The sequence below is a fragment of the Antennarius striatus genome, chromosome 15, assembly GCF_040054535.1.
Source record: "Antennarius striatus isolate MH-2024 chromosome 15, ASM4005453v1, whole genome shotgun sequence".
Taxonomy (NCBI): Eukaryota; Metazoa; Chordata; class Actinopteri; order Lophiiformes; family Antennariidae; genus Antennarius; species Antennarius striatus.
The window spans coordinates 18,917,281-18,939,461 of NC_090790.1; the positions used below are offsets into that span (position 1 = coordinate 18,917,281).

At 42.7% G+C, this 22,181-nt stretch overlaps 3 protein-coding genes across 3 annotated transcripts in view; 2 read left to right on the forward strand and 1 right to left on the reverse strand.

Annotated features, from left to right (window-relative positions):
• Window positions 1–6,525: 6,525 nt before the first annotated feature.
• On the forward strand, window positions 6,526–9,296 carry bxdc2 (brix domain containing 2). Its single transcript, XM_068335497.1, has 10 exons — window positions 6,526–6,820; window positions 7,003–7,114; window positions 7,236–7,279; window positions 7,366–7,436; window positions 7,526–7,575; window positions 7,653–7,726; window positions 8,019–8,069; window positions 8,444–8,545; window positions 8,640–8,768; window positions 8,853–9,296. Exons 1-10 carry the CDS (start codon window positions 6,668–6,670, stop codon window positions 9,093–9,095), a joined length of 1,029 nt encoding a protein of 342 aa, XP_068191598.1. The 5' UTR covers window positions 6,526–6,667; the 3' UTR covers window positions 9,096–9,296.
• Window positions 9,297–9,497: 201 nt separating this feature from the next.
• Window positions 9,498–11,877, reverse strand: rad1 (RAD1 homolog (S. pombe)). Its single transcript, XM_068335498.1, has 7 exons — window positions 11,787–11,877; window positions 11,263–11,463; window positions 11,062–11,170; window positions 10,743–10,900; window positions 10,455–10,555; window positions 10,175–10,273; window positions 9,498–9,893 (listed from the first exon to the last, which is right to left on the reverse strand). Exons 2-7 carry the CDS (start codon window positions 11,455–11,457, stop codon window positions 9,716–9,718), a joined length of 840 nt encoding a protein of 279 aa, XP_068191599.1. The 5' UTR covers window positions 11,458–11,463; window positions 11,787–11,877; the 3' UTR covers window positions 9,498–9,715.
• A 2,576-nt stretch (window positions 11,878–14,453) lies between these two features.
• Window positions 14,454–22,181, forward strand: part of dym (dymeclin) — a 30,578-nt gene continuing 22,850 nt past the window's right edge. Inside the window, exons 1-8 of the mRNA XM_068334847.1 lie at window positions 14,454–14,643; window positions 15,264–15,473; window positions 16,524–16,576; window positions 17,035–17,128; window positions 17,533–17,669; window positions 18,150–18,222; window positions 19,590–19,715; window positions 20,462–20,598. Coding sequence (XP_068190948.1) covers window positions 15,334–15,473; window positions 16,524–16,576; window positions 17,035–17,128; window positions 17,533–17,669; window positions 18,150–18,222; window positions 19,590–19,715; window positions 20,462–20,598 — 760 coding nt within the window. The 5' untranslated portion in view covers window positions 14,454–14,643; window positions 15,264–15,333. The remainder of the gene's footprint in view (window positions 14,644–15,263; window positions 15,474–16,523; window positions 16,577–17,034; window positions 17,129–17,532; window positions 17,670–18,149; window positions 18,223–19,589; window positions 19,716–20,461; window positions 20,599–22,181) is intronic.

A 22,181-nucleotide genomic window follows, 5' to 3' on the forward strand; every position in this document is an offset into this window, starting at 1 on the left:
CTGGCATTCGCTGGTCGTTCCCAGGAAGAGAAGGAAACCACCTTAAAGAAACGGCCTGACCGGTTTCCCCTAAATAACGTTTATTAAGAACGTGAAGAGAAAATCAATCGTCGGCTCTCTGATCAGGCGTGGATGTTCCTCCTCCCTTCTCTTCTGCTTGTTGTTTTTGATTTCGCTGCTTTGTGGTTTTTGTTGGCATATTTTCCTGCCAACGCCGAGATCCTGGTCCTCCCCGAACGCCCCCTTTTGTCCTAAATATGGGAACACATCGCTGAAAGCAAGTCCTGATTCGCCTTCACGTTCCTCCACCATCCTCCAAGCTGCACAGCTGGATTCCACATCATATTTCATGACTAAGATTTGCCAAACATGTCTGAGCTGTTGATCATACTATATATAGATAAGGAACCCTTAAAACATGAGTTTAATGTCGCTGTAGGCAGACAGAGTAATAACAGGCAAAGTTCTAATGGGATCAATTAGAATTATGACATTTATAACACATTAATAAACATTTTACTGAATGCAATCAGCATCGTTACAGAAGATTAAAACGACCCTGAAGGGAATTTTCTTCTTCGTCTCTCCATTTTTGATTTAAAAACAATCAGATGCTCGAGTTTCAAGTCCTTCTGTTCCGGATTCCAGATTAGATTAAAAGCCCCCCCGCCCCCACCATTCCCCCAATTTCTGTCTGAAGGTTCGGAACAGAGAGCACTGAAAAAGTCCTGGGAACGCCGAGCGTGTTTTCCTGCATGATAAGATCGCAGAGGTCATGTGGGAGTAGAGCACAAACTGCACCAGTGAGGAGCATCCTGGTTCTGGTTCTGGTTCTCTGGTGTTCACAGAGGTGAATCCGTCTGGAGATGTTCAACTTTTACCTTTGGTGACAGTCATTTAACCCTTAATGGGTTATTTTTACTTATTTTTTTATTAAACTTTATTTGCCGTCAGTAGATTTTTATTGACCCCTCTGACCAGGGAGACACAAACATGTTTTTGACGACCAAACATCACAAACTTCGACTTTTCCCTCCATCACCAGATGTTTTTTTTTGCACCATAAGTGTTGCCATAACATGAACTGAAAAAAAGTCATGTAAGCAAACATACATGCTTCCAGCGACACGCTCCAGCTGTCTTTATGCTGTAAACACATCCATCATAGGAGCTTCAACAAACCCGCTGTTGGCAGACGCAAACCGCACCGACATTTGATTGTGTAGACCTCAGAGCACCTGAACGAGTCAACGTGCAGCACCTGAAGGGTTAATTAATAATGCTGGGTCCATGTGGAGATTTGGCTGTCGTCCAGGCAACCATAAACCTTGTTTAAAATGTCAGCTGATTTATATGAGGGTTTGACATGGAAAATGATCCAAGGTGAGGTCACAACGACAATGTTATCTTGATAGCTCAGGTTAACTCGGGTTAGCGTGAGTTAGCTCAGGTTAACTCGGGTTAGCTCGAGTTAGCTCAGGCTTTTAGGGCCCAGGTAAGACAGGTTGTGTGTGACATGAAAGACGCACCTGGATTCACCTTGATTTTATTCAGCCGCTCTGAATCACAGGAATGTTCTGATAATTTACCAAAAAAAACCCCAACTTTGATCAAACGATTTTGGTTCGAAGCCATGAAAGCTGCTCCAGTCGACATTTCTGACTTATTATCTCCATTTATTGAGCAAAATAATGAAGAAAACGCAGACGGCGTGTCTCTACTGGCCCGTCCTAGATGTGCACTAAACCACATAAACTACAGAAGCCGCCTCGTCTTAATGAGTTCAACCTGAAACAGAACTGACATTCTGTTCTGTACAACCTGGAAACACTCTTTAGATGGACACCACAGTTTTTATCTCGCTTGGAAGGGAAACACGCGAAAGTATTTTGTCGACCTTAAAGTTCTTCCTTCACAATCGGGACATTTCTGAAGGCTGTGATTGGCTCGCCGGCGCTCAGGTGCGGTTTTTACCGCGGCTCAGACGAGCAGGTCTCAACAGTTTTAAACTATTTCTTTCTGGCAGAATTCACAAACCTCACGCCCCACAGCGTTTATGTGAGGTAAATATGGAAGGGGGAGGGATCTGGGGGGGGGGCGGAGCATATATAATCATCAAATTAGATGTAACACAACTTTAACGTGACCTACTTTAACCCGGAGCGACCCGACCCGATCGGATGCCGGTGGGTTGTTTACTCGGTGTCCTTCAGCAAACAGCATGCAAAACAATTAAAGCCTGAAATTTTAATTCGCATGTTCATTCTTTGGCTCCCTGCCAAAACAAGCTCCGCCCACATTGTGACGGGAGTGTAGAAAACGATTTAGCATGAGGGTTAGCATGAGCTAACGGGACGCTTTCTCTTTATGTGAAGTGATGCTGATTGGATGAATTCAGTAAATGGAAAATACGCTCCTGTTTTTGCACAACATTGAGGTATTTTTGCACATGATGTCTTTAAATCCTGCATATGATAATGTGCAGGTTTGCATGATATTGCTGTACAATTTCTGCACATGACTACACGTGGGTTTTTTTTAGCGTGTTCGCGTCCATCAGTAAAGCAGAGACGTCTCCCACCGGAGCCTCTAAAGAAAAGCTAATAGAACCCAAGAAACCTTCTTTGGAAAATAATCGCTTTAATTTCTGATTCTTCAGCGAGTTCCTTCCAAACACGTCTTTTCTTTCAGACAGTCATCAATAAGTAAATCAAATAAAATCAGTCAATGTCCGATTCTCTCCGTGGGTTTGTGGTTTTTTGTGTATCTAATTAAACACAGCTCTTCAGAACAGGACGAGAACAAAGTCGTCATTGTGCTCCTGATGAGGCCCGGGGGGGGGGGGTTTCAGGCGTGTTCAAACTCTCGTAGAAACCTTTTGATTAGCAAGGCACTCGTAAATTATCATCCTCATAAATCATATAAATATTTGTTAGAAATGTCCCGTCCTGGAGCTCATCCACATTTCAGATCTGAATCAAAGATTTCTACTGCAGACGCGTGTGCTTGAAATGTTATTTATGGTATTCCTACTGCAGAAAGTGGGGGTCAATCAAATTTCTAAGGAAATGTCCTGGATTTAAATTATATCTAACATAGGAAACTAAATTTGATTTTCCCTTTTATCCCTCTTAGCTCCTTAGAACAAGGGTTAAAAATGTACAAACAGGAACAAACAGCCCGACTCGTCGTTCTGTCTGGAAAGGCAAACGGAAAATCCACCGACTGAGCTGCTTTTTGTTGTCATAACTGATTTTTCCCAGGATGGAAAATGCAGCTTGGGCTCTTGAAGATCATCAGAACGGCGTCCATAAATAGACCGAAAATACGATTGATGATGATTTCTCTGAATTATTATGAGTAAAGAAATGAAAGCAGCATTTCCAGCCCCTGGAAGTCTGCGTGTGTCAACCTGTTGATGTTAATGTTGGAGGGATGGGAAATAAAGAACAAACTGCAAAAAGCGTTTCTGAGCACCGTGTTGCTCATGCGGACGTCCGACGTCGTCAGCGTTTATTTCGTTAGCGCTGATTCGCTCTCGGCCGACGCCTCCAGGAAACATCCGGTTATTATAGCTGCTAAATGACAACACCTCTGGGAGAACCCGAGCACCAACGTCAGAACGGAAACACTTTTACATGTGCGAAATGTACCCTCAGAACAAACCACAACCAGTGACAGATATACCGCCGCGTCACATGACCACATCTGTGTGCGTTTGCAATTTTCACGCATCCTTTGCAAACCAGCGAGAGGCCAGTTGGGGCGGCGAGTGATGAAATATTTGCAGAGGCTAAACAAAGACTCCCCCCACCCCCCATTACCGTGGAGGCGGCTTCCTGCCGGCGACACCGGCCCGGTCAGGTCGGGCTGGTCGCTGACAGAAACACGTGGGGGAGCAGAAATGTCATCCGTCTTCATCAGCGGAACAAAAAAACATCACGGAGGGGCCGGGTCGGGCCTCGGCGGGGACAGACGCCGTGATCCGTGGTTGATGTACCTGCGGATTTCTGCTGAGTCAGCCGTACATGCAGGTCAGCTGGATCGTCGAATCAGAACGGCGGCGCCCGGCTGACATCCAATTGTCTACTGCTACTATTCAAGTCAGAGTTTTTAGCAGGAAGTGGCGGGAGAACCTGAAGGGACCCCGTCCAATCAAAATGAGAGTAGATCAAATTCTAATATAAAAACATTAAAGCCCCCCCCCCGTAGAGCAACAAAACACACAAATCTGAAGTTTGAACTCATCAACTATCAGATGTTTTCAGTGAAAACACGATTAGGGTTAAATTAGCAGCCATAATGGGGTGTTTAGTCGCCGGGGGTGACTAAACACCCCCCGCCCCCCCAGAGGAGGTATTGAGACCTAAAACAGAAACAAAGGGGAGCCCATGTTTGGCTCCCAGTCGTCAGGCGGCCACATATTGTTCACGTTATTTACTCTGCCTCGGGTTTCGTCGTCTCGTTTGGCGACTTTCTGCTCTGGAAAGATCAACAGGAGTTTAATTTACACAAGAACGGACACGTGTGGGTAACTTTCCACTTTCCTTTTAGTCCATTAGTAGATATTTATAAATAGACTCCTTGTCGTATGACAAAGGTCAAGGGTCAAATTAACAGTGGAGGTGAAGTGAGAGCAGAGGACGAAACACCACTAAATATGTTTAATGTCTTTTATTTGTGTGAACACAAATACCGAGTTAAGCCTTTTTAAAGTCATGATCAATAAAGTTTTATCCACCTTTGAATTCTACAGGTGAAAACCACGATATGATACAGTGATACAATACAATATGATACCATATGGTAAGATGAAATGATGCAATACTACATTAAGCTTATGAATTAATGTAAGGAGAAATTAATATTAATTAATTTTAATATTAATTAATATTAAGTATTAAAGCAGTTACCAGTTAATGATGCTCAGTGGAAGAGATCACGATGCACCGTTTCTATCACAGTGTGGCTCATGTGATATCAGTCATTATGTTTCAGGAATTAAGAAGTTTGTGGTGTTAGAGGTTAAGCTGACCCTAAGCTCTAACCTCTGACCTCTAACCCCATAACCATCAACCATTCTGGTCCAATCCACAAACACACAGGTTTATTTGTGTGTATCTGTAGATGTCCTCTCTGTTTACAGGATGATCACATCTGGTTTTCGTTCCCTCATTCTGGTCTCACAGGATCCACATGGCTTCCCTGTCGTGTCGTCGTCTGCTGCATCTCTCACAATCGCAGAAAGATTTTATCGTTAACAGACGGCATCATTTCAGCAGATGCTTGATTGTCGTTGGGTGCATCCGTATCGTCATCGTCACAGCTGCTGATGAAGGTCATCCAGTGCTACCGGCTTCAGAGACGGGGGAGATTTCATGAAGATGCAGAGGAGTCCTCTGAAGGAGGGGGAGGTCTGAGAAAGAGCTGGTTGACAGGAGCAAGGAGGTGCAGGGGACTATGACTCTAATTCTTCTGGACCCGGACCCCCTGACCCCTCTACGGCCTAACTGTTTTCTATCTGTCTGGATCTGTGACATCTGCAGTAAGAAGTTATAAAATAAATAAAAAATTCAAATTTTTACTTCTTGTTTGACTCCTTGGAGTGAGGATGACTGCTGCTCTTCCTCAGCACCACTTAGAAAATAATAAATAACAAATGGCAGCAGAGTTTAAGCAGGTTTCCATTGCTTGGTAAAATTTTTTTACAGGAAGTGAAAACACGTCTAATAAAAGATCAAATCCAGCAGTGCTGATGAGAACGTCTTCATGTTTACTATGAGAGCAATGAGAAAACGTCTCTGTTACCAATGACAACGGTGGACAGGAGTTTAAAAAAAAGCATAAAACAAAAAAACATTTTATTGAAGAAATCAGAGTTGTTCATGAACGTCTGATTTCCTTTGTTGACCCAATCATCACTATTTGTAATTTAACGAATGACGTGATAAAGTTCGATCAGTGACATAATCAATGCTACCTTTGACACCAAAGTTTTTTGTCATGGTTTCTTGATAATTTAATTATTTTTAACCGTCCTGAATGTAATTGTTGCAGTTGATTCAGTCGCTGATGTAATCAAGTTCATTTTAAACACTGGTCCAAGAGCGCCTCCGTGTGGCGGCAGCCTGAACTTCAAGACTCCGATTCAACAAATTGTTTCAGATGTTTTGCGTCTAAAAAAACAACCATAATCCAACATTAAGTTACTTTTCATTTAATTAGAACTACAGAACCCAAAACCACCGAATTTTTTTTTTACAAAATATAACATTAAAAGAAACACGACCTTAAAATTTGGAAACGTTCTCATTCTAGTCTTCAAGGAACCAAGTTTGTCAATACATTCATACTGACCGAGAGAAAGGTAAAAGAAATGTCCCTTTCTTGACTTTAGTGCTTCATTAAATAATATTTTGCGTCATTAAATCAGTAATAGGGGCTCTAAGAATTTATACAATTTTCTATGCAGAGTAAATAATGTACGAAAATAGAGAAGATGATGTAATAATGACTCAGAAATTGTGAGACATAAACCGAGGTGTAAGGGTTGAGCTGCAGTACCACCTCCTCACCACGGGGAGGCGCTCTACTGCTCTCTGCCTCTAACATCGTGCGACTCACACCGAAGCCTCGCGAGATTTGCGGCATCCCACAAGTTACAACCATGTCGGCGTTCAAGAGAAAACGTGGAGCGCAGACAAATGTCGATAAAAAAGCAAAGAAAGGTAAAATAGTGGCCGAAAGCAGAGAAAGAGCGACAGAACCGGAACCAGAACCCGACAAGAATGAAGTCACGGTTCCGCCGCCGGTGTCGTTGGTAAGCGCTGGTTTTGTTAGCCAACATGTTAGCTAACACGTTAGCTAAACATGCGGAATGTGCTCACAATCTGAATTTAATAATACGTTAAACTGTCCGAGGCGGTTCGATTTCTCCATCGGAACGGGCCGTTCGAACCGAACACTGCATTCAAAGCATGGTGTCGGTTCTGTGTTGAAAAGGGCAAATGGACCAACAAGGAGCGGGTTCTCATCTTCTCCTCCAGAGGCATCAACTTCAGGACGAGGCATCTGATGCAGGACCTGAGGACCATGATGCCGCATTCCAAAGCAGGTTCGTGTCGGTGGGACAGAACCTCCTGAAAAATAATAATTTTCCACATTTTTACACGTGTTTTGTTGTCTGTGAATAATTTCCCTTTGGGATTATTAAAGTATTCATTCATTCATGTTAGATACCAAAATGGACAGAAAGGACAAGTTATTCATCGTTAATGAGGTCAGTTTTTGTTTTATTCTCCTGTTAGACACACTTTTTTGATTTTTTTAGTCATGTTTTAAAGTAAAGTCAAACTTTTTTTCTAGGTTTGTGAAATGAAAAACTGCAACAAATGCCTCTTTTTCGAGGCCAAGAAGAAGCAGGATCTTTACATGTGGTGAGTAGATGATGATTGTAGACGCATGAAGCAGAACTTTTCTCATGAATGTTGTGGAACAAATTCAAAACATCTTCAATGCTCTCCAGGATTTCAAACAGCCCTCATGGACCCTCTGCCAAGTTCCTGGTTCAGAACAGTGAGTTTGATCCGGTCTCGTCCTTATCAACGGTGAATGTCATGTGGATGGTGTGATGAGTGTTTTATCTTTTCCAGTTCACACGCTGGCTGAACTCAAGATGACAGGAAACTGCCTCAAAGGATCCAGACCTCTGCTGTCATTTGATCCTGTGAGTGTCACCGGTCAAACACATGTTCTTGCCAACTAAATGAAACGTAACACCAGATCGTTTTAATGGGTAGAAATGCAGCAGCTAATTGGAAAATGTTTTGTTCTTATAATAAAATGTATACAACATAAAAAGCCATTCCTGTAACCATTTAGTCCTTACACTCCAGCTTCCCCTCATTGTCTGGGTTACAAACAGTCTTGACGTTTTATCAGTGAATTGTGTTCTTGTCATGTTAACAGCTGATCGATCAGTGAAGGTAAGACTTTAAAAAACTTTTTTTTTCTTACAGAAATTCGACAGGGAGCCCCACTACGTTTTACTGAAGGAGCTCTTCACACAGGTGTGTTGAAGAAACAAACGCTCCTGACATCTGTGTTTTCTTTCTGTTCTGTTCTGATACCAAGATGCTTTGTTCAGAGTGACACCCTGTTTACTTACGGTTGAGCGCTGACATAGGCAAACTTTGTTGCGTCTTTAGCTGCCGCAACTTCTCCTGGATCAGTTGTCATGATGCTAAATTCCATGATTGGAAGCCTATTTTTCACTGACAAATGTAATTGAAATCATTGGCAGCCAGGGAAGTTGATGTCTTAGTCCTAACCAAAATGAAAGGTGTCCAATTTTCTTCATTTAATGATCAGAATCTGTGATTTTCACTGAAATGTGTGTGTTCTATTCAAAGTTATGGGAGAATCTCATTATTTCCCGTTGCAGACATTTTCCACACCGCGCTACCACCCGAAGAGCCAGCCGTTCGTGGACCACGTTTTCACATTCACCATCGCAGACAACAGGATCTGGTTCAGAAACTACCAGGTAACGCCTCACCACTCCCTGACCTCATGTTCGCTCATTTGTTACCATGTTATCCACTGGAGTTAAATGCCTTTTCATTCTGTTTGACTTCCAGATCATCGAGGAAGACGCCTCCCTGGTGGAGATCGGCCCCCGTTTTGTTCTCAACCTCATTAAGGTGTTTCAGGGGAGCTTTGGAGGACCTACCCTCTATGAAAACCCAAGCTTCCAATCTCCTAACATGGTAAAAGTCATAACACTGTAAGTGTGACATTAGTTATGTGTCATCCTCCTGACACTACATCACGCATGTCCTCTATACACGCAGCACCGGCGACAGATCAGACTGGCGGCGGCGGCCCGAGTGCGCGAGAAGCAGATGGTGAAAGAGATGCAGAAAACGAAGAGGACGGAAGCGAAGGAGGATTTGAATAGAGATGTTACAGCCGACGTTTTCATGACCCCGGCGGAAGAAAAGTCGGTTCACATCGAGACGGAAGCTCCCCCGCCGAAAATCACAAAGAAGAACAAACACAAACCGTTCAAAAGACAAAGGATGGCTCGCAGGTAACTAGATCCGATTGAACACAAGGCTGCAGTCAGAGCTGAACTCTGTTGGTTTGTTTGTTCAGTGCAGAGATAAAGTTCAACACGGACAGCTGTGGAGAAAGCTTTCATTTACTCCTGTTGTGTTCCGTACATGTTGTACTCCCTCCTTTTCTACAAACAGAAATAAAAGAATTCAAACACAGACTGCATCATCTCATATATCATCCTAAAAACACAGCTGGAACTGGATGACACCACAGACCAACAGCTGAACCAGGGTTGTTTGATAGACAATTCATGAGTACTGTGTTGTCGGAGGAAAAGAAGCTCCAGAAACACGATCTCCATTATCATTATAGGTCTGCATGCAGAGGGACTCCATTATAACAAAATCCTCTGAACTGTTCTTAGAATCACATCCTGTGTTCATGAAAGTCAGAACTCTGGGTGACAGTCAACTGACTAGACGCAACCAGACCAGGTAGAATGTCCGCAGCAGCAACAACGCTCACACTCAAACGATGAATGAGTTGATTTAGGAAGGACACTGCCTGTCCTGCATTGTCAGTCGTCTTCATCCTAAAAGGGAACTTGTACCGCTCAGGCTAAGGTGCTCACGAAATGCACCTGGATGAAATTAAATCACTCCTCTTCCACCTCCTCGTCGGGACAACAGTAAAACTCCACAAAGCAGATCTGCCCATCATCGTTCCTGACCAGATACTGCAGCGACAGGAAGCCCCTGCTGTCCATCCTCACAGAGACTTTACAGGACAGGGCTAGCGCCTTGGTGGAAGGCTTCAGCAGGGACATCTTGTACCTGGAAATGTTAGCAGTTCTTTAGGGATCAATAGATAATTAATACATCTAGACATGCTGATGTGGAGGAAACAAAAGAAAAGCTGAGGTCGGCGAAGCTTCTGCTTTTCTGACGAGTCAAATGTCTCCTAAAAAGGTACTGTGAATGGATTTAAAGAGACACATGACGACTCAAAAGAAAAATGAAACTAAACAAACATGTTCAACATTTTCATTCCACATGTGGTTCAGTCTCGTCTGGAGTTCCCAGGAGAACAGAAGGTTTGTTTCCTGTTTACTGACCTGTTGGTTTGTGTCTGGGTGCACTGGAAGACCTCCATCATATCAGAGTCTTTGGGATAATCATAATGGGCATTCCCAGAATTCCCAAATGTGGACAACCTGAAGAAGGAGAATATCATCTGAGGCGTCTGTAGTATTCTGTACGCAATATTTGTAAAGCTCAAGAATCTGAAGACAATCTAAATGTACATCTGTAGATCTGACAGAAGGATAAATACAGTTTCAATAAGCTTTTGGGGGTTTTACACGTGTGTCTATGAGATAATAATAGACGGCTCACCTGAAGTACGGCTGGTTCGGGGACATGGTAATCTGCAGCACCTCACTGGTCAAATCAAGTTCCGAAAAAGCTTCCTTCAGACTCTCTGACAGCAGGATCACCTTTAAGAAGAGCCACAAATACATCAGTACTCAGTCACACCTTTCATAAACCCCACAGTCTTTCATAAACATTTTTAAAACAATTTTAAAGAGAAGCTGGTTGATGTGTGGCCTCTGAAGATATGGGGTCAATGACGTTTTCTATTAACCAAACACATGCACTACGTATGAAAGAGTGAAAGCCCACCTTGTTTGTGACGTTGGCGTTGCAGAAATCAAAGTCAATTGGCTCTTCTGGTTCTTGTGTGTTGATCTTACAAACAGTCACCACTCCTCCCTCCTCTAGGAAGAGGGTCAAAGGGTAACCATACCCCTTATAGCACATCCGCAGCGCTGTTAGCACTCCTGCAAAATACAATGAGAAATAATGATAGTTCAGTTACATCTGAGATGGATTATAAAATAAATATGGTTGGGAGAAAAATAAACACACATAGACCTTGTGTTACAAATATGTCCAGTTTTATAAAGTTTCTTCTCTCAAAGCAGCCTCTCTCTATCTTTACCTGGCACTCCGCTTCCTCCAAAGATGTTCAGGCAGTCCATCAGAACTGTGAGGTTGATCTGAAAACCCACCAAATCTTCTTTGATGGTGAATTCTTGAAAAACCTCAGCCTAGAGAAGAAAGACACTATGTCTGTTCTTTCAACTATCACAAATAAAAGTTGTTTTTTTGAAATCAGAAATTGCAATTCAGAAGCAAACACCTGAATGAAGGCGTTGGCTTGCAGACATTTGCTGTCCTCAACAGTGACTTTTAGGCCATTGGGAGTAGCAGTGAAGATGGCGTGTTCTTTAAAGGTGATTGCTTTGAGGATGTTGGACAGGTTGCGAGCATTATCCATACTGGCCATTAACACATATTGATCATCGTCTGCTTGCGACTGCGTCGATAGAGGCATTGTGCTCTAAAAACAAAACACGTTCGAAACATTTTTCTGCAGGTAATAGTTCCGGCGGATAAACACTTCACATTTATGTTGACATACATGTCTTGAAAAAATATCAAAACATTAAAAAAAAATTTATTTATAGGCCAGACAACGCAGAAAACTGTCATGCTAGTGTTACATCTAGCTAGGCTACTTGTTAGCTTATGACGTCGAAACAAGCTAAATATCAAACCGTCCGTCATTTGTTTCAGTGCTAATTGTGGTTCCGATGAACGTCCCGGTAAATAAACATTTTAACATCTGTTCCTGGAATTTGTGATGATAAATGAGTGACTTACAAAGTTGGGACTCAAGCGGTTGTTTTGAAGAAAGGCGCCCCGGGGATGACAGCGAGCCACTTCCGGTTTTTCCCTAAACGGAAGTATAATCTGCGCATGCGCTGTTGTCTTCGCTTCACGTTGCCATCCGAAACGTCCTGTTCAAGAAAGAGTCTCTTTACATTGGTAATACGTGACATCAGTGGGAGTTTTTGAGCCACAGGGGTGAGAATGTAATCAATAAATTAATTGAAGCTGATAAATGTTGTTTGGTATAATTCAGAATCTTCGTTGTCCTTCTCAACGTATCGCTAGCGTTCGAAGCTAGCGTTAGCTAAGTGTCTGCTTAATGACGTTTTGGGTTATGGTGTTTGTCAAACAGTAACGAGACGAGTTTTTAGCATCCTGAAATTAATTTGGAGTCCTAGTCCTGCTAGATCAACTATGTAGGAGGGGAAAATGTACTTGCAAAAATAGTTTTTGTAAACCAGCTGCTAAGTGTTGACGTAACTCCAGTTTCTTTTTTTGTTGAAATGTCGCCACCTTGCGAAACTTTGTGGGTACTGCGGACAGGAAGGCCAGTAGGTCGTTCGTAATTTACTGTAGTAATGCAGGTCTTGTATACCTCAATAAGGAATAACTAGGACTCTGGTACACAGAAAGTCTTCATCTTTCATTTAAAATAACTGTGTTGAGGAAAACTTACAGTATGTTCCATATGTAGCTCCAAAATGAAGTAACACAACAGGAGAGCATTTCTAAAAAAGTCTTCTAAAAACCAACACAGTATTTTGAAATGGATTCTTTGTAAGACAGGAAGTGAGTTCAACAGTCTGACAGTTCATAACAGCTGTCAAATCAACCTTGAAGTAAACTTTAAAGTATCTTATGGGACTATTAAGTCTTAGCTCCTGACTACATCAAAGTTCCTTGGCCTGGTATGTGGTCTTAACTAGAACTGAGCCCTGACCTCTAATGTTCCTCCAAAGTCTTCCAAAAACATTGACGTGACTTTGTTTTATGGAGGAAAATTCTGGCATAATAGTTCCCAGATGTGTAAATTTTTTTTCATCTGCTTAAATTACTGCAGTTTACTGCTACAAAACCATCCAAAACTAGATAAAAATAGCATTTATGTTGCAATGAAAACCCCACCATGATGACTAAATAATTCTATAATTTTTCTTCAGGTTCTTGGTGGCCTGTCAGAACTGCAGTCATGGTGTGCATTCCTTGTATTGTGATTCCTGTCCTGTTGTGGGTCTACAAACGGTTCCTGGAGCCGTTCATCTATCCTGTGATTTCACCCATTATTAATATATTCTGGAATAAAAAAGCAGTCCAGGAGAATCCCCCAAGTGACCACAAAGAAAGTATAAAGAGTAATGGGACTTATAAGGTACGTTAAACACGTAATTATTAGAGATTTAGTTTGGATTCAGCATCATTGTGTGTCACAGGTACAAAGCATCAAAGACGGATTACACCAGAAAAACAAGATGATGACATTTAATCTTGTTATTTCTTTATGTAGTGATAATGATGCATCAGTTTTGCTAACACTAAATGTTTCTAAAGTGAAATCTGCTGGGGAGTCATCGTGACTAACTGGTGTTTGTGTTTCTGGTAACGTGTTGAAATAGATTTTCTTATTTGTCTCAGGCTGAACTCAATGGTGACACTGCAGCCAATGGATCGACTGTAACAGCGGACAAGAAGACAGATTGACGGCTCCAAATGTTTATTGTCTCCAAGTCAGTGTAAATATTCCATTAATGTATAGTAAATATCAATTAAGTTATCAAATTACATAGAACGGATTATTTTCTGGATTCTTCAGATTTATGCATACCTTGTCTTAATTTGTCATACAGTAACCTAAGTAAATTATTTTGTTGTTTTGTTCATAATGAATTAACACAATATTTCTTTCGTAATAACTATTCAAACTCAAGTGGATCATTTGTGTCACATTTAAAGATAAATGACTAAAATCATTCTAAGAATTATTTCTCTGTTGTTCATTTGTGCTTTTCTTCTGCTGCTGATCTAATACAAACTGTGAATTATTTCATCTTATCTTGTTTTTCAATAAAACTTCTCAGATTGAACAAAGATGGATGAATGTATGAACTTTGCAGATGTGCAGAATTTCTTAGTGTTTTATGAGTATAAATCATGTCATGAGTCCAGGGGTTTTTCTGCAAATAATAAAGTTTTTATTTCATGACTCTTAGCATCAGTTTAAAATTTTGACAGAACTGACTTGAAATATTACAAATCTCACCTAACCCTAACCCTTTCATGCTCCGAAGACAGAGCTGTTGGTACAATAAAAACATGTTGTTAGCACTCCTAAAGCAAAATTATAATTCTAAAGTAAAAGCCATATTTGCGTTAAAAATAGAAATTCACAAAGCACAAATAAGTCAGCCTTTGAATAGACTTTCATGTTTGATTTAATCAAATATTTAATCTTGAATTAAAATTTGCTTGTTTAAATAAAACTGATGATTATTTGTAAATATATTGTTTCAAAAGGTTTATATTTAGTCATATTTAGAAGGTAAAAATGACGCAGCGGTGTTTGTGTTAGTTGAATCCAGTCGAGCTCGGACGTTCTCCTGTCTACGTCATCACGTAACCACGCCCCTATGCCGTCATGACGTAAGGGGTGGCGACGTGGAAAACATGGATGACAGGAGTGTAGTAGAGTAAAGTTAACCGTTTCATATTAACAGGGAAATTCTATTATATACTTATTATTATTTTTTAAATTACGAATTAATCGAAACACTTCGTTTTATGAAACATTTACCGGCTACTAATCCGGGGAGAAGATAAGAGACGCGGAACCGACGGGAGGCGTTTATGACAGGTAAGCCCGGCGGTCAGCTGATGCTACAGCCGGTGGACGGTGGCTGCTTTCCGGACAATTATTTCTGAAACACCGCCGGGATTCAGGCCGATGTTCTCATTTGTGTCATCCCAACTGGGGCTCCATCCTAATTCAGAGCTGCCGTCACACGCCTCTGGCAGTCTGCCGGCTCCACTGGCTACTTCCCGTACCGGAAGTAGCTTAAGCTAGCTAGCGTTAGTCAGGTTTGATGTCAGCAGCAGAAACATGAGCTGTCATGTCGAACAGGTGCAGCTCAAGATGCAGGAAACAGTTCGCTGTATCTGGACCCCAGATCTGACTCTGAAACAAATAAATAGCTCGATCCGGTGACGTGTTTGTATGAACTGTATCCCTATCCTGCTCACCTGGGCACATGTTGGTGAACTGGCTACACCTATGTGCAAAAGGTGTGTCATTTACACAACAACACACACGTCCTGGTTCCTTTTTAATCCCTATATCTATCTGTGAAATGAGAATTAGTGCCGTCCTGATGGGTTCTTGTTTATCCTGGGCCTGTTATAATTTGCATATGTGTGTCAAGATGTTGATCAGTGTTTGTGATGTCAGCAACCCTCGAATCCTATCCCCTGCTCCAGGATCTGGCGTATGCCTGGTGAAGAAGCAGTGAAGTCTGGGTTTGAGTCTGGCTGAGTGGAGTCGGTAGAGATGGGCGCCAACACCAGTCATGTCAGCGACCTGGCCGATAACCCCAGCCTCAAGACCCTGGTGGGCACCGAGCCCATGTCAGAGAATGATCCTTTCTGGAACCAGCTCATCTCCTTCACCTTCATCAGCCCCACCAGCAGGTAAACACACACACACACACACACACACACACACACACAGTTTCTTTTAGACACGTGTCCAGTCATGACATGAGTTGTTTCAGACAGATCTGCCACCAGCTGGCTGAACCTGTTAAATCCAGTGTATACAGTATAATACAGACTTTATAAATGTGGTGTAATGTGTAGCTAACAGAAGAGGCAGCATACAACACACACCGGGCCTTGCTAGGTCTCTTGTGTAATCCAGAGCTATGACCAGATCACACACCAAGTTGTCAGTCTGCCCTGGTACTTGTGGACTGCATTCAGAAAGAAAAACATTCGCCTAGTTTTGTGCAGTAGAGTAACAATAATTGATTTTTATGACAGATTGACAATTCTCAAATAAGGCTTCTTCCCTGCTACAAATATTTGTGTAAAAAAATTTTAAGAGTTATTTATATTTAGATCTGATGTGCTTCAATACTGAATGACTCCTCACTTTTTTTGAAAATTCCTTCATTCCGGACAGACATCCTGGAACGTCCATCCTGAGGGTTGTAATGTGTTTAGTCAGTGAATGTTCACCTGATGACAGACCTTTGAGTCTCCAGCCAGGATCCAGCCTTAGTGTAGACAGGATGTTTGTAGAGCAGTGTAACCACAGCGTCCGTCCCGCTCTGCTGGGAACAGATGAACTAGTTAGCCTTTAGTTCCTGTCCAAACATGGCTCACCAGCACCATGATCGATGTTAAATATTCACCTCATGATGTTTTCTTTACTCAAGCATTTCAGTTTGCTCACCTTCATCTGTTATAGTTTATCTACACATATTCTGTTTAACCAGTACCTGGACCGTCCGTCTCCTTGGACTCTATTTTTAATGTGATTTTCTTAGATTTTACAGAACAAACAAAAATTAAGAGCATCATTGAAAATATAACTGAAATCACTCGCTGGTTCCGGCACTTACTAATATTCCTTCTCTACGTTTTCAATAATGTAAACTCAGTTTTCTGTTTTATGAATTTTAATGTGAACTTCTTTTCTTTCTAATTTCCGTATTCCCCGTCGTTCCTTTTAACCAGCGGAGACTCCAAGCTGCTGGAAGAGGCCGTCGTCCCATTGGCCAAGATCCTCAGTAGGTTTCCTCTGATGATGATATGCTTCATCTGTGCTGCTGTTTTTTCTTTTACTGCTCTGTACATTTTCTGCAATGAACGTCAAATCCTCCAGAAACGGCATTAAAGAAGGCAGTGCAGAATTTGGCAAAGAAGATGAAGTCAAACTAGAAGTATGAATTTTGAGCTGAAAATAGTGTAAATACAAATATAACTTAAAGCTAAAAAACAATTCTTTAAGTTAAGAGACGTTGTCCTCTTCTTCAAGATAGTTTAGTTAAAATAAGACAAACTAAAGAAAAGTTTAGTCTGTTTTGTTTTCTTTATCAATAATTTCCCTGTAAGTCGGTTATAAATGACTGAAAAGCTCCCTGAACCCCCGATCATTGGTTCAACATTAATATTCAACGGAAAAAATATTTTCTTGTTGCCGTCCCTGCTTGTAACGCTGCTCATTTCTCTCGTCCTTCTTCCCAAGTTCAAAACAATCTGCGAACGGGGAACTTCGGTGCGCTTGTGAGAATTTTCCTCGGAAGAACCAAAGAGCTGAAGATCTCCACAGAATGCCAGGAGTGAGTATGGGAGAACACACTGATGTCAGTGGTGATAAATCCTGTTTGATCACAGGCAGCCTGGGAATCCACACTGAAGCGGTGAGTTCCCATGACGGAGCTGCTGAGGTATCACCATCAACACGTGGCGTTCCTGTCAGACATCCCATCCAAAGACCGACTCCTCAGCCTCTGGTTCACATCAGAGGCTGCAGTCGCTCCTCACACCCAGTCTGTTTTAAGGTTGAATAGTGAGGTTTAGCAGATTTATATGAAGCTTTAAGGTTCTTCATTAAATACAATATACATTAAAGACAATAAAGATGACGAAATGATGCAAGAAAGAAGGTGATGCAAGAAGAACGGATCAGTGGAATGAAACACCTCCAGCCTCTCCTCTCACATCCCCTTCTCCTCCTCCGCAGTCAGCTGTTTATCTGGCAGGCCCACAATGCATTGTTCATGATCCGCTGCCTGCTCAAAGTCTTCATCAGGGAGATGAACGAAGATGAGCTGCACCTGCAGTTCTCCTACCAGGAGAGGGCGCCGGGCTCCTGTGGAGGTGAGCTCCATTACGCCTTAGTTTAGAAAAGGAATGGAGGGATAAAAGAGATAAAAACTAACGCTGCTGGCTGTAGCAGCAGGAAGCTCCACCCGCCGCAACATTATTAGCAATCAGCTTAAATTAATTATTTTAGATAGGTTAGTGCATTCACCCGTTTCATGATGCATATTTTGGACCAAGATCAGTTTAATTAATTTTATCCCTTATTAGAGTCAGTCTTTTATATTTCTGGAAGCGATGAGAAGCGATTCGTAAAAATTTAAGTTGGTGAGTCTCGCAGAAACTCTACAACCCCAATTAGCTAATTTCCTTCAGTGCCATTCCTCTGTGCACCAAGCATGAAATATTGATGAAGAGGAGGATGGGGTGAGGGATTTGGGAGAGTGGGAGTTGGAAGGAGCAAAGAGAGACTTGCTTTGATCAACAGGGAGCTGCCATGTGTGTTTCATATAATAACTCCGTCATTCTTCCGTGTAGAAACCAGCAGCCAGAGCCTCCTGGAGGAGCTGCTGTCCAACCTGGTGCACCTGATTGTTGAAGTACCCCTGCTGTGAGTATCTGACTGTTTGTGTGTCAGAGGGAGAGGGAAGGATGGATTCAAATCCTGTTAGAGAGGATGAGATGCTCTTCATTCAGCAGCACAGAAGTAGAACCTCGAGATACTAGTTGAATCCGTTCCGTGACTGAACTCGTAAGACAAAGAATTCCTCATTAAAAATAATTAAAATCATTGTATACTGTTCCAGCCTTGTAAAAAAGCCCCAAACCCCCTAAATTATGATTAAAAAAACATTTTAATCAACTAATAGACATGCCGACTTTATCTGTGTATAATTAATTATATATGTTATGTAAATAATGATAAAGAATGAAAAACACGAAAGTCACGAGGACACACGAGCTACGTCTTTACTCCACCAACACGTGGTAAAGAACGAGATGCGGTCTCACTAATGTTGTATCCATTCGCCAACACCGGGTAAACAACGAGATGCGGTCTCACTGATGTTGTATCCATCCTCGGATCACGTGGTAAAGAACGAGATGCGGTCTCACTGATGTTGCTGGATCCTGATGGATTCTTAAGAGGAACGAAGGCGGAGAGACGCGCCTGTGGGGACAGGAAGGAGGCGTGGGGGAGGGGGGGATGATTGACGGGTGATGTCGGCGTGGGCGGCGTGCGTGCCAACACGCTCCGCTTTAATGACTGATTATTTCGGAGTATTTGCTTATCAATGGGGGAATTATCTCCCATCTGCCACCAGTCTGTCACTGGAGGCTCACGTCCAATGAGCTCATCTCCGGAGACAAAGTCTCCTCAGCGGCGTCACAACAAGTTCACAGAAACATGAGTGACAGTCGCCGTTTCATTAAGATGGGATCCTCCACTCCTCTCCTCCGTTCCCTCGTCCATGTTGTGTCATGCTTGTCATCCTCCTCTCCTCCTCCTCCTCTCATCTTCTGTTCTGTTGTCTCCAGATTCTTGTATATTTTACTCTCCAATGTTCTTCACGACTCAGTGCTCCTCTGTCCTCCATTGTTAGTGCTGTAGGCTGCTTCCAGAACTTATGGTGACATTCTGTTAGTTCAGATCAGTCGGAATCAGTTCAGGTCAAAGGTCAAGAAGGTTATCTGTCATGTTCCATTTATAGTGTTTGACAGAGAGTGTGATTAATGCGTTTCTAAGGTGGTCTCATTCAGAAACATTTACTTCTTGATGCTTCATCCAAGTTTTGGATTAAAGATGTTTAAATTTGACACTCTCGAATGAAAGTTTATTTATTTCCTGCTTAAGTCTGAGATTAAAACTTTTAATCGCAGCTTTTTGATTCATTTTATTGTGTTATCTCAGTTAATTTAAAACTGATTTTTGATTTCCGTTGACCTGCTGACCCTTTCATCCAACGCTTCCTGCAGAGACATCACCTACAGCATCCTGTTCGAGGCGGTGACCACGCTGCTGGTGTTCTTCTCCTATCAGCTGTTCCACAAAGACATCCTGCGAGACGGATTAATCTACCGACACATCATGAAGGGACGTTGGTGAGAAAACACACGAGCAGCTCGACTCCAAAAAAACCCCGTTTTTAGGATGCTACAAGTGGTGATAAAATACTGAGGGCAGCGGTTAGCTTTTGATTTGTCTTCCTCGGCTCGTCGTTAGCGTGAACCCTAGCGGATGCAAACCCCTTCAGAGGTGTGGTGGTGCCGTCAGGATGGGTCGACCGTGGGTAGAAGTAATTTTCTTTTAGGGTTCTCTCAACATAGGAGCCAAATGGGAGCACTTAAAATTAATTACCATGAAGATAAAGAAACGCGTCCAAGGAGCTGATGCTGGGAAAACCCATAAGAAGCAAATCCAAAGTGTTTTTACTGCTGAGAAGGATTGAAGGTTTATCACAGGAGAACTGAGAGGCGGCTGATTGATCAAGAGAGGAAGACGAGGAGGAAGGAGTCATGTTTTTATTCTAACAGGAATGAGATGCTTAGCCTCTGGATGCTTTCAAATTACAGTAATGGAACATTTGACTTCTTTAGATTTGAATAATTCAAACGCTCACCGACACCTGGCTCCCGCTGAGCGGGTTTTTAAAACATAGAAATTACATTTTGAATATTAGATAGACCCCACGCTTTTATTTTGAAAAATCAACTCCGATTCAGAAGCAGGTTTTCATACATTAAAAAAAAAAAAAAAAAAGTCAGGGCAAGTTCCTAGAAACGTGCTGATGAGTTTCCTGTGAAGGATGGGGGTGTGTGACGATCTGCGTGACGTTCTGTGTCGGCAGCTTGTCTCTGACCAGCCGGCTGGTGAAGACGCTGCTCTACAACTTCATCCGGCAGGAGAAGTGTCCTCCAGCGACACACATCTTTGAGTCCAAAGACGAGGGAGGTCTGCTGTACGGCCTGGCGTCAGGGGTGGCGAGTACGAAATACACACACACACACACACACACACCCATGTTGTGATTTTTGGAGTTCAAGTCTGGAAAGATGTGAAACGATCCTTCATTTCTTGTGTCGGATGAGAACTTTGGAGTCATTTGACCTCTGATCACCTTAGAGTTGATGTGTGTCTCACTATTATGATGAAGCCCCCCACCATCCCTCCCCTGTAAAGGACTCCTGCAGATAAACGCTGCGTCGGTTGATGCTGGCTGATTCTTATCAGCAATCCGTCAGCATTCAGCAGCCGTTCTGTCTGTGGCCCCCAGAGTTCTGGGCCCCGTTCCATTTGTAATCCACCCCCCCCCGAGCCTGTCTGTCTGTGGCCGTCTCCCATAAACACACACATACTCCCAACAACAGACAGCGGCCCCCTCACACCAGCGCCATCAAACACTTGTTTGCTTTTCAGTGTCTCCGTCTGTCTGGGTCCACTCTGTCACCGCCAGTCAGCAGAGAACACTGCCCCCCCACCCCACCCAGGGGCTAATGCTAGCCTCTAACGCTAAACCTTAGCAAGAACCTCTCATCTGTTGAACAAGGCGCCATCATCACAACAGTATCAGTGTGATTTCTATTAAAGTCTTCCTCTACTGTACTCCATGCTCCTCTAGTCTCACATGTACTGGGTGTTTTTTCTGCACTTAGAACACTGTGTCAGACACACACACACACACACACACACACACACACACACACAGTTAGCTGAGACATCTGTCTGCCTACAAGCAAACAGAGAGAACAATGAGTCTGATGGCCCTGAAAACACACCCTGTGTGTGTGTGTGTGTGTGTGTGTGTGTGTGTGTGTGTGTGTGTGTGTGTGTGTGTGTGTGTGTGTCTCATTAGCAGATCACATCGCAGGAAGTGCTGACTTTTCATTTAGTGTTAGACTTTTTATCAAGGAAATATTTTAATATCATCAAAAAGTCTTTGATCAAATATTTGAAAAATTTAATTGTAAAATGTTTTAATTTGTTAGATTGGTTATCTCCTGTACTGCATGTTTCCTACTGCACTTTTCATATTTCTGTGTGTGTGTGTGTGTTAACTCATGCGAGTTAATAAGTGAGGAGCACATTCTGTCTCCTGCTCACCGCGTTCTCGTCTCGGCACCAGATCGTATGTTCTGGAACGGGAGGAAGGAGTTCCCACCTCCTCTTCCTCCTCTGGTGCCTCCAGCGACGAGCCGTCAGCGTTACGGAACGCGTGGAAAGAAACAGGAAGTGTGTGCAACTCTACTCCCATAGAGGTTTGTTCCTCATGACGATGAGGAAAGGCTTTGTGGCTCCAGACTCCTGGTGTGTCACCGGTCTCTCCGCTGTCCCCCTTGTCCCAAAGCCCAGATTCTGATTTTAGCCTCTGAGTCCCTTCACGACCTTCTCTTTTTTCCGTCCTCCTCCTCCTGTTTTTCCACTGGGCGGCCGTCCAGACCCCGGAGCAGCCTTAGCGGTGTAGCATTATTGGGTTTATGTGGTGGGCAGGCAGACAGGCGGGGGCAGACGGATAACAAACAGCAGCCACTAAGGTAAAACGGACCTGCTTTGTTTGAGAGGAACCTCTT

What these genes read in the sequence shown, in the direction of transcription:
- bxdc2 (XM_068335497.1), top strand. Translation starts at nt 6,668, where the DNA reads ATGTCGGCGTTCAAGAGAAAACGTGGAGCGCAGACAAATGTCGATAAA. An exon ending in AGTTATTCATCGTTAATGAG is followed by an intron (nt 7,280 to 7,365) that starts GTCAGTTTTTGT and finishes CTTTTTTTCTAG; the next exon opens with GTTTGTGAAATGAAAAACTG. An exon ending in AAGCAGGATCTTTACATGTG is followed by an intron (nt 7,437 to 7,525) that starts GTGAGTAGATGA and finishes AATGCTCTCCAG; the next exon opens with GATTTCAAACAGCCCTCATG.
- rad1 (XM_068335498.1), bottom strand. Translation starts at nt 11,457, where the DNA reads ATGCCTCTATCGACGCAGTCGCAAGCAGACGATGATCAATATGTGTTA. An exon ending in AAGCCAACGCCTTCATTCAG is followed by an intron (nt 11,171 to 11,262) that starts GTGTTTGCTTCT and finishes TTTCTTCTCTAG; the next exon opens with GCTGAGGTTTTTCAAGAATT. An exon ending in CCGAACCAGCCGTACTTCAG is followed by an intron (nt 10,274 to 10,454) that starts GTGAGCCGTCTA and finishes CTCCTTCTTCAG; the next exon opens with GTTGTCCACATTTGGGAATT.